Source organism: Triticum dicoccoides, chromosome 1B (genome assembly GCF_002162155.2).
Source record: "Triticum dicoccoides isolate Atlit2015 ecotype Zavitan chromosome 1B, WEW_v2.0, whole genome shotgun sequence".
Classification (NCBI taxonomy): domain Eukaryota; kingdom Viridiplantae; phylum Streptophyta; class Magnoliopsida; order Poales; family Poaceae; genus Triticum; species Triticum dicoccoides.
This window is the reverse complement of record NC_041381.1, coordinates 134,673,068-134,685,216: the sequence shown is the minus strand read 5'-3', so window position 1 is coordinate 134,685,216 and position 12,149 is coordinate 134,673,068. Positions and strand designations below refer to the sequence as shown.

Here is a 12,149-nt window from a genome sequence, read left to right as displayed (position 1 = left end):
TCTCTTTTTCATTTTGTGAAAAAAACGATTAATTTTATTTTTGTCGAACCGTACGTGGCAACAGACGCCGCGTTAAATAACACTCACACTTCTCTGAATCGAGTTGACCAGAACCCACCGGATATTTCCGTTCAATAGCAGAGCAGGTCCATCCGTGGGCGCAACGGATGTACCATGTACTATGTACAACAGCAATGGCGTGAGCAATAACAGCAACAGAGAGAGAAAAGGAACAGGAAACAATGAGAGAATGCCCCTACAAAACTGCCGGGCTACCGCCTGAAAAAATGGTAGGGAACTAAAAGGGAAGTGGTAGTTACGATTCCTCGACCGATGTCAGCATATTTACAGCGTGGGAACGAACCGACCAGCAGCACTAGGTAGGGAGCAGCAGAGCAGGCATCTCAAGCAAGCTAGAGCTAGCGGTCAGTCTCCAGCCAGCTCCTCAGGTTGCACAGGGCCTCCGCCGACAGGCCCTTGCAGCTCCTCGGCCTCGCCGCCGCCGCAGCGGGGGGCGGCGGCGGGGAGCCGAGCTCCGACCCGAAGCACACCACGATGACGGTGAGGTTGTCGGCCGTCTCGAGCCGCTTCGCCTCCATGACGAGCTCCCGCGCGCACCGCTCGGGGTCGTCGTGCTGCCGCAGGCCCCGCCGGACCACGCTCACCGCGTGCTGGCTCGTCATCACGTCCCAGATCCCGTCGCACCCCATGATGAGGAACTCGTCGTCCTCGCTCAGCGTCGCCTGCTGGAACTCGGGCTCCGCGATGAGGGGCGACGTGGAGCAGTCGGGCATCTTCATGTCCCAGTCGCCCAGGGCACGCGTCACCGAGAGCACCCCGTTGAGGTACCCGTCCTCGATGTACCCGCCGGAGGCGGCCACCCTCTCGCACTCCTCGGCGTAGTTTGCCCTGTGGTCTCGGGACATCTCCATCGCTATGCCTCTCCGGCAAAGGACCGCTCGGCAGTCGCCGGTGTTCGCAACCAACAGTTGCCTGCAAGTCAGGTCAGACACTCGACTGAGCATGCACGCTGAAGCAAGAAAATTGAGATCAGTTCTACAGACTTGAGACTGCTTCTAGTAAAGCACATCTTACCTCCCAAAGATTAATGCTGCGAGTGCTGTAGTTCCGGAGGAGCGGCTGATGTCTAGATTATCAGCCAGCGCAAGATCGGCTTGCAGGAACGCGCTGCGAATACATTCCTCAACGGATTGAAGGAATATATCATCCACTTGCAATGCTTGTGGGAACTCTCTATCCTCAAACAAGAACCTCATGGCATGTCTTTTCATGTAGGCTGCAGCATCAGGACCCCCATGGCCATCAAACACCTACATACAAGCAGAGGAAACAAGACAATCCATTTAGGCACAGTTGTGTGGTTATATTTTTTGACAAAGGATGGACTTTATTGGCTCAAAATGAAGCATCAAAAATGCTTTGGTTATAGAACCATATATGCTAAAATGCAGCAAGCAATATACAATAATCACTTGCTGACTTACCCCATAGAAGGCACTAGGTAGTGGGCACACCAACAGCGAGCCAAGATGAGCTGAAAGATCATCTATCCGGATGTGTTCATCTTCCATGTACCTCCTAGGTCCGATATCAGCAAAGCTTCCAGACCGAATGTTGGGCACAAACTGTAGTGTTTCAGCGGACACGCTCGTCGCACCATCGGTGTTCGCTAATCCCTATACCAAACGTGAAACATTACCACCTTGTTTCTTGCATTCGAAACAAATACAAACAAGATAAGCTTTTCCCCATAGCCTGCTAAACAACATGATTAAAAGCCGGGACTACTTGTGTACCAAAATGGTCTCAATCGTTTCGTCAGACTACACATATTTGCAGCAAAAACCTGATATTTTCTGACTTGATTGAGAACAAACAGCACTTTGCAAAAGCACATATGCTACGATTCAACAACTCTACACACTACACAAATGGCTCCAATAATTAGAGCACCCACCTTCTCTGTGGCCTACAACCACCTAAAAGGGAGCTACTTTTTCTATGAAAGGGTGTCAGACTTTTGCATCCACGAGCAGATAACCATTCCTTGCAAGAGGAAGAGAAACCAAACTTCCCTAACCAGTACTACTGTATAAGCCAACTTCAAGAATAGTATGGCCATAATAATTCATTCACAACAATACATGGAATTTTGAGCTGACTGCGTCCTCAAATCTGTTCTAAAGAACAGACAAGAAAGCATACAGCAGCTACAGCTGATCCGTTGATAAAATTCCCCGATCTCTTTAGCGATATACGGTCTCAGAACTAGCATAGGAGCAAAGAGAGGGAGGAGTCTTAGCGGCGGAACTCACCATGCGAGGCAGCTCGACGGCGACCTCGACCTCCACCCCCACCTCCGGCACGGCGACCGCCGACATCCCGACCCCCTTGGCGACACACGCGCGGTACTGCACCTCCAGAACCGGCGCCGGCTGCTGATGCATCACCTCCGCCTCGGCCACCATCTCCGGGCACCAGGACACGCTGTCTCTCCGGCCAGCGACCAGAAGGAAAAGAAAGGAGAAATCTTCCAACAAAAACAACCGCTCGATCCGTGCCGACGAGGGGAGCGAGAGAGTCTCCGGAGGATGTCGCCTTTCCAGCGATCTCGGTGGATTCTAGGACACGGTTTCTTGATCTGGGCAGGGGGGGAAGAAGAAATGGGTAGAGAGGACGAGGGTGGTTGGCTTTTATCCCGTGCTACTTGCTTGCCCCTGTGTGGAGGGGGACCGGCGGCGACCGGTGAGTGGGCGGGCGGGCGACCGGTGCGTGGCGGTGGGGGTGCACGCGGCTGATGCACGGACACGTGGATGCCGACCTCAGCACATGATTCATTTCGCCTCTCCCCCTCTCTCTCTTTCTGATTTGGGTGTTGGAGTTAACAAAAGTGAATAGAGCAACATGAAATTTGGTGATATGGCAGGCAGGTGTCTTCATATTTGACTCTGATGTAGAGAAGCAGCATGAAATTTGCAATGATTTTGTGTAGGAAAGATTCTGCTGTAGAGAAGCAACATGAAATTTGCAATGCCTTTGTGTTAGGAAAGATTGTCGTGCACAGATTTGACATCGATTATGTGCGTGGAAGATGCCTTTTGTGGCTTAAGGTCACGTTTGGCACGATAGTCTTGTTTTATGTATTAGTTGTTTCTGTTATTTCATTTGGCTATTAATGATTTTTATTATTATGACTATTTTGTCGCATACAAATTTAGCAGCTGCAACTAAACCGAAGTGGGATTGTCGTTTCCTTGAGCTGCAACATAAATTCTACTCCCTCTGTAAATTAATATAAGAGTGTTTAGATCACTAAAGTAGTGATCTAAACGCTCCTATATTAGTTTACGGAGGGAGTACGTAAGGTTGAGTGTTTTATTTGACAAGCAACGTGGCATAAATACTACACGAAGTTGAATTCAGACATCAAAACGACAAATAATGTCTTCCTACATTTGCTTCCACGGCATCTTCCATTCTCTTCGGTCGTTTGTTCATTTATTCTTAGTAACTCCCTCATTTGACACATATCTCTCCTCACCACCCTCACCGTACGCGTGACAGATCCCTGCCTCACCGCCAAACCTTCTTCTTCAATTGTGGTGATGTTGTTGTCGCATCTGCCACTTCATTTGAATATAGTGTGAACATTCGAAATGTTTACCGAGTAAAATTGATTCCCATGATAGCCGGTGATGACGATGGCCTCCTACTGAACATCGTCATCGACTTTGCCCTCGTGGAGGGGGTTACCCTTGCTTTAAGATGTTTGATAGAGCGCTAGGGACAACATGGGTTGCAGTGAATGCGTTGGTTTACACACTTCATGATTGTGTTCTCCCTTTAAACCAGTTAAAGCTCCTTTGATTCAAAGGATCTCGTAGGACTTCTGGAGGGTTTGGGTCCTTATGAATTTTCCCTACAATGATCATTTGATTCGCACGATTGGAATCCTTAGTAACTTTTGGGATATAGTGCATAGTTTTGTAATTCTATATGATACAGAAAGACATGATACCAATTCCTATGTTTTCCGTATTTCAATATTTTTGAAATCCTGCAAAACAAAGATATCCTTAATGCTGGTGCATAAGTTTTTTGAGCATATATTTACTTCTGAACCTAGCGATGCTGTAGATACTCTTCTTGATGTTATCCCTCACAAAGTTACTGATGTGATGAATGATGACTTATGTAAACCTTATACCAAGGAGGAGATGAAGGCTGCACCTTTTTAGATGAGACCCACTAAAGCTCCTACCCGGATGGTTTCCCGGCCCTCTTCTACTAGACACACTGGGATTTTTTGGGAGAGGAGATTTATCAAGCCGTCAGGAGATTTTTGGAAGGGAGACGTACTCCTGATGGTTTTTGTGATTAAGTTATTGTTCTCATTCCGAAAGTTGCAAGACCCAAACAGCTCAAGAATTTTTGGTCTATTAGCCTTTGCAGCGTTCTTTACAAGATTGCCTCTAAGTTTTTGACTAATTGTTTGAAGTTGCTTTTACCTGTCGTCATTCCTAAATTTCAAAGTGCTTTTGTCTCTCGCAGATCGATTACAAACAATGATCTCATTGTTCATGAGTCTGTACATACTATCAGAAAACAACAGGCTAAGCAACCGTTCTTTGCCATGAAGATTGATACGATGAAAGCATATGATCGTGTTGAGTGGAATTATCTTCATGGCTGCCTGTCAAAACTTGGTTCTGCCCCTGCATGGATCAGCTCAGTAATGTGGTGTGTTACCAATGTTCGTTATGCTATCGGGGTCAATGAAGAGTTCACTGAAACTGTTGTGCCGTCAAGAGGTATCCGCCAGGGTGATCTGATCAACCCCTACATGTTTCTTCTATGCATTGAAGGTCTGTCAAGTTTGTTACCACAGAAGGAGAATTCTGACGTACTACATGGTATTACGAACGGTCACTCCGGTCCACCCATCTCACATCTCTTGTTTGCCGATGACTGCAGTTTCTGTTTAAGAAGCGATATGCGTAGTGCGGATGCCTTGGAGTCTACTCTCGACCTCTATTGTTCTGGTTCCGGTCAGTTGATTAATAAGAACAAGTCTTCTTTGGTTTTTGGCCATAGTTGTCCAAAGAGTGTTAAATAGAGAGTGAAGTTTGGGTTGGGGATTTCTAATGAGTCCTTCAGTGATACTTGTCTAGGCATGCCTACAGAGGTGGGCAAGTCTCCAACTAGCATGCTGAAATTCCTACCTGATTGGGCTTGGCGATGTATTCATGGATGGTCTGGTCGGCCTGTCTCTCTGATGGAAAAGAAACATTGTTAAAATCTATCATACAGGCGATCCCGACCTACATCATGAGTTGTTTCCAGCTTTCCAAGGGGATTTATGAGAAATTTAGGCAGATTATTGTTGACGAATGGTGGGGCAAAGAAGATGGTAAAAAGAAACTCCATTATTATGTGCTCGTGTGCTTAAGGGGCGATATTTCCCTAACACTGACTTTTGGAATGCTCAGGCTCCAAGATCTGTTTCTGCTACATGGCATAGCATCCTTGTTGGTCGTTAGCTGCTCAAACATGGTGTGTAAGAGCTTAATAGTGTGCAATGGGGGATTGGTGATGGCAAACAAGTTCACATTCTTTCTGACCATTGGATCCCATCTATTCCTTAGGGTGCTCTTCAACCAATTTCTCCTATTCCTGCAGATGCTAAGGTACATTGCTTGATTGGTCAGTACAGTAGTACATGGAATGTTGAGACTATCACATGCTTTCTTCAATGATGAGGTCGCCTCTGCAATATTGATAATTCTCATCAACCATCATGGCGAGGATTGTGTTAGGTGGCCATAGATGAACTTTGGCGACTATTCAGTTCGGTCGGCGTACAATATGGCTCGCACTAGAAGTTTTATGTTGGTTCATAGTAAGAATGGGTAGGGCCAGTGTTTGGACCTAGCTACCGAAGAGAAGCAATAGAAATCCATATAGGCGGTCAAGGTTCCTGATAAAATGAAGATTGTCTTGTGGTGTTTTGCTCGTGATTGTTTACCAACTGGAGCTCAATTTTTACGTCGCCAGTATCTACATCTGAGCAATGTTGCTTTTGTGCCCGACCAGTTGAACATGCTCTCCTATATATTTTTCCCGTACGCTAGAGATGTTTTGGATGCAATCAAAGATACTTATGGTAGTAGGCTCAGGTGCTATGATTTCTTCTCCCCTAAATTGTGGTTGTTTGATTTCCTAGCTCGTTCTTCGGATCATGATCACACAGTTTTGGCGGTGACCTTTTGGCACAACTGGGAGGCCTAAAAACTATGTCCGGAACAACTCTGAAGCCACACATCCTCGGCACACAACTGAGAAGATCAAGGTGTATGTGCTTCTGATTCTGCAACATCTATGTCACCCAGCCGCTGCTTACATGTGTGTTACCAATGTGTCCTCTATAGCTTGGTGATACGCCTCCAACGTATCTATAATTTTTGATTGTTCCATGCTATTATATTACCCGTTTTGGATGTTTATGGGCTTTACTTACACTTTTATATCATTTTTGGGACTAACCTACTAACCGGAGGCCCAGCCCGAATTGTTTTTTTTTGCCTATTTCAGTGTTTCGAAGAAAAGGAATATCAAACGGAGTCCAAATGGAATGAAACCTTCGGGAGCGATCTTTTGGAACAAACGCAATCCAGGAGACTTGGAGTGGACGTCAAGAAGCAGCCGAGGCGGCCACGAGGCAGGAGGGCGTGCCCTAGGGGGTTGGGCGCACCCCCCCACCGTCGTGGGCCCCTCGTGGCTCCCCTGACCTACTTCCTTCACCTATATATATCTACGTACCCCAAAACATCCAGGAGCACCACGAAAAACTATTTCCACTGCCGCAACCTTCTATATCCGCGAGATCCCATCTTGGAGCCTTCGTCGGCGCTCCGCCGGAGGGGGAATCGACCACGGAGGGCCTCTACACCATCTCCAAGGCCTCTTCGATGAGTTCTGAGTAGTTTACCACAGACCTTCGGGTCCATAGTTATTAGCTAGATGGCTTCTTCTCTCTCTTTGAATCTCAATACAAAGTTCTCCTTGATATTCTTGGAGATCTATTCGATGTAACTCTTTTTGCGGTGTGTTTGTCGAGATCCGATGAATTGTGGGTTTATGATCAAGTTTATCTATGAGAAATATTTGAATCCCCTCTGAATTCTTTTATGTATGATTGGTTATCTTTGCAAGTCTCTTTGAATTATAAGTTTGGTTTGGCCTACTAGATTGATCTTTCTTGCAATGGGAGAAGTGATTAGCTTTGGGTTCAATCTTGCGGTGTCCTTTCCCAGTGACAACAGGGGCAACAAGGCATGTATTGTATTATTGCCATCAAGGATAAAAAGATGGGGTTTATATCATATTGCTTGAGTTTATCCCTCTACATCATGTCATCTTACTTAATGCCTTACTCTGTTCTTCATGAACTTAATACTCTAGATGCAGGCAGGAGTCGGTTGATGTGTGGAGTAATAGTAGTAGATGCAGGCAGGAGTCGGTCTACTTGTCACGGACGTGATGCCTATATACATGATCATGCCTAGATATTCTCAGAACTATGCACTTTTCTATCAATTGCTCGACAGTAATTTGTTCACCCACCGTAATACTTATGCTATCTTGAGAGAAGCCACTAGTGAAACCTATAGCCCCCGGGTCTATCTTTTATCATATAAGTTTCCCATCTACTTTTATTTGCATCTTTACTTTCCAATCTATATCATAAAAATACCAAAAGAATTTATCTTATCTTATTATCTCTATCAGATCTGACTTTTGCAAGTTACCGTGAAGGGATTGACAACCCCTTTATCGCGTTGGTTGCGAGGTTCTTGTTTGTTTGTGTAGGTACGAGGAACTTTTGAGGTGCCTCCTACTGGATTGATACTTTGGTTCTCAAAAATTGAGGGAAATACTTACGCTACTTTGCTGCATCACCCTTTCCTCTTCAAGGGAAAACCAACGCAGTGCTCAAGAGGTAGCAAGAAGGATTTCTGGCGCCGTTGCCGGGGAGGTCTTCTCACAAGTCAAGACATACCAAGTACTTATCACAAACTCATCTCCCTTGCGTTACATTATTTGCCATTTGCCTCTCGTTTCCCTCTCCCCCACTTCATCCTTGCCGTTTTATTCGCCCTCTCTTTCCCGTTCGTATTTTCGTTTGCCTTGATGTCTTACTTGGCTCGTTTGCTCATTTGGTTGGAATAGTTGTTTATTTATTGCTAAACAGAGAACCTAAGATCTATGGATCCTCATCCGCTTGCTAATCTTTTTAAGAGATCCAATTATGATGAACCAATTGCTAGTGAGTTTTGTGCACTAGATTATCTTTATAAAGCTTTGCTCGAAATTCGTGAATCTAAAAATTATGATGAACAAATTTATGAAGATATTTACGATAACTCCTTGAATAAAAATCATGATTGCAATGATTTTACTATAAATTCTCTTGATGTTAGTTGTGCTAAAAATATGCAAAACCCTAAGCTTGGGGATGCTAGTTTTGCTATGTCTACTACTTGTTGCAATGATCATGATTGGGGTGATTCTTCTTATAATCTTGAAAATTTATTTAAGCCCCATGATGAATATGAGATTGATAATAGTGTTTGCAATAATATTGAAAGTTGGTTTGGAAGAGTGTCAACTTTAGATCCCACATATTTGGAGTATGTTCAATCTTACGGTATTATTGATAAAAGTTGGTTTGGAGAGGTCATGACTTTAGTTAATGTTAGTCCCACTATTTTGGAAGAGTGTCAACTTTGCATGCATGTGGATCGTGTTGAGAATATGTTATGTGATAGCTATTTTGTTGAATTTGCTTATGATTCTACATGTAATTATTATGATAGAGGAAAATATGGTTGTAGAAATTTTCATGTTACTAAATTACCTCTCTTCATGTTGAGATTGCTATCGTCTTCTTCCTTGCATATGCTAGTTTTTGCTTGCCTTGATAATTTGTTTGCTTATAAAAAACCTGTGCATAGGAAGTATGTTAGACTTAAGTGTGTTTCTCACATGTTTTATGATGCTCTCTTTATGCTTCAATTCTTGTCTTTCATGTGAGCATCATTGAAATCTCAATGCCTAGCTAAAAAGGCTTTAAAGAAAAGCGCTTGTTGGGAGACAACCCAATATTTTTCCTTGCTGTTATTCAATGAATAATTCATCTAGATTATGTTTAGATGTGGTTTTATGTTTTAATTAGTGTTTGTGCTAAGTAGAACCTATAGGATCATCTTGGGTGATAGTTAATTTGATTCCGCTGAAAAACAGAAACTTTTGCACGCACGAGAATAATTTTAATAAGTCACAGAAACATGATTTTTAGTTGATTATTTTTTAAGTAGATCAATAGAAAAATTGCCTAGGACTTCCTATTTTGGTAGGAGTTTTAGAGTTCCAGAAGTATTCGAAAGTTACAGATTGCTAGAGACTGTTCTGTTTTTTACAGATTCTGTTTTTCGTGTGTTGTTTGCTTATTTTGATGCATCTATGGCTAGTATCGGGGGGGGGGGGTATGAACCATAGAGAAGTTGGAATACAGTAGATTTAACACCAATATAAATAAAGAATGAGTTCATTACAGTACCTTATGTGGTGGTTTTTCTTTCTTACACTAACGGAGCTCATGAGATTTCCTGTTGAGTTTTGTGTTGTGAAGTTTTCAAGTTTTGGGTAAAGATTTGATGGACTATGGAATAAGGAGTGGCAAGAGCCTAATCTTGGGGATGCCCATGGAACCCCAAAATAATTCAAGGACAACCAAAAGCCTAAGCTTGGGGATGCCCCGAAAGGCATCCCCTCTTTCGTCTTCGTCTATCAATAACTTTACTTGGAGCTATATTTTTATTCGCCACATGATATGTGTTTTGCTTAGAGCGTCTTGTATGATGTGAGTCTTCGCTTTTTAGTTTACCACAATCATCCTTGCTGTACACACCCTTTGGGAGAAACACACATGATTTGGAATTTATTAGAATACTCTATGTGCTTCACTTATATCTTTTGAGCTAGACAACCTTTGGTCAAGTGCTTCACTTATATCTTTTTAGAGCACAGCGGTGGCTTAATTTTGTAGAAATTATTGATCTCTCATGCTTCACTTATATCATTTTGAGAGTATTTTTGAACAGCACGGTATTTGCTATGGTTATAAAATTGGTCCTAGAATGATGAGCATCCAAGTTGGGTATAATAAAAACTATCATATAAAGTGCATTAAACACTATGATCAGTTTGATGCTTGATAATTGTTTTGAGATATAAAGGTGGTGATGTTAGATTCATGCTAGTTGGGTAATTATGAAATTGAGAAATACTTGTGTTAAGGTTGGCAAGTCCCTAGCATACACGTATGGTAAAAGTTATGTGACAAATTTGTTGCATGGGGTGCTCTTTTAATTGTCTTCCTTATGTGTGGTGGTCGGGATCGCGCGATGGTTAACTCCTACCAACCCTTCCCATAGGAGCATGCGTAGTAGTACTTTTCTTCGAGGGCAAGTAAACTTTTGCAATAAGTATATGAGTTCTTTATGACTAATGTGAGTCCATGGATTATACACACTCTCACCCTTCCACCATTGCTAGCCTTTATTATGCCGCACAACTTTCGCCGGTATCATGCACCCACCATTTACCTTCCTCAAAACAACCACCATACCTATCTATTATGGCATTTCCATAGCCATTCCGAGATATATTGCCATGCAACTTTCCACCGTTCCGTTTACTATGACACGCTCCATCATTGTCATATTGCTCTTTGCATGATCATGTAGTTGACATCGTATTTGTGGCAAGGCCACCTCCATAATTTTTCATACATGTCACTCTTGGTTCATTACATATCCTGGTACACTGTAGGAGGCATTCACGTTGAGTCATATTTTGTTCTAAGTATTGAGTTGTAACTCTTGAGTTGTAAATCAATAAAAGTGTGATGATCTTCATTATTAGAGCATTGTCCCAAGTGAGGAAAGGATGATGAAGACTATGATTCCCCCACAAGTCGGGATGATACTTCGGACTTTATAAGCCCAAATAATAATAAAAAAAGAGGCCAAAGAAGCCCACAAATAAAAAAATGAGATAAAAGAAAGAAGGGACAATGTTACTATCTTTTTTCCACACTTGTGCTTCAAATTAGCACCATGATCTTCATGATAGAGAGTCTCCTATGTTGTCACTTTCATATACTAGTGGGAATTTTTCATTATAGAACCTGGCTTGTATATTCCAATGATGGGATTCCTCAAAAATGCCCTAGGTCTTTGTGAGCAAGCGAGTTGGATGCACACCCACTTAGTTTCTTTTGTTGAGCTTTCATATATTTATAGCTCTAAGTGCATCCATTGCATAGCAATCCCTACCCACTCACATTGATATCTATTAATGGGCAACTCCATAGCCCCTTGATACGCCTAGTTGATGTGAGACTATCTTCTCCCTTTTTGTCACCACCACCCTGTTCCACATATAGTGCTATGTCCATGGCTTGCGCTCATGTATTGCGTGAGAGTTGAAAAAGCTGAAGCACGTTAAAAAGTATGAACCCATTGCTTGGCTTAAACCGGGGTTGTGCATGATGGGAGTACTTTGTGTGATGAAAATGAAGCATGACCTATTATATGATTTTGTAGGGATGAGCTTTCTTTGGCTATGCTATTTCGATAAGACATGAGTACTTGTTAGTATGCTCGAAGTATTACTATTTTTATGTTTTATGAACTTTTATCTTGAATCATTTGGATCTGAACATTCATGCCACAATAAAGAAAATTACATTGAGAAATATGCTAGGTAGCATTCCACATCAAAAATTCTGTTTTTATCATTTACCTACTTGAGGACGAGCAGGAATTAAGCTTGGGGATGCTTGATACGTCTCCAACGTATCTATAATTTTTGATTGTTTCATGCTATTATATTACCCGTTTTGTATGTTTATGGGCTTTACTTTACACTTTTATATCATTTTTGGGACTAACCTACTAACCAGAGGCCCAACCCAAATTGTTTTTTTGCCTATTTCAGTGTTTCGAAGAAAAGGAATATCAAACGAAGTCCAAACGGAATGAAACCTTCAGGAGCGGTCTTTT

General features: G+C 42.8%; 1 protein-coding gene across 1 annotated transcript; it reads right to left on the bottom strand.

The window, feature by feature from the left end:
- Positions 1-103: 103 nt before the first annotated feature.
- LOC119323520 (probable protein phosphatase 2C 47) lies at positions 104-2,699 on the bottom strand. The gene is made up of 4 exons (XM_037597200.1): positions 2,337-2,699; positions 1,506-1,697; positions 1,096-1,331; positions 104-993 (listed from the first exon to the last, which is right to left on the bottom strand). The coding sequence occupies exons 1-4, from the start codon at positions 2,487-2,489 to the stop codon at positions 420-422; spliced, it is 1,155 nt and encodes a 384-aa protein (XP_037453097.1). The 5' UTR covers positions 2,490-2,699; the 3' UTR covers positions 104-419.
- Positions 2,700-12,149: the final 9,450 nt, after the last annotated feature.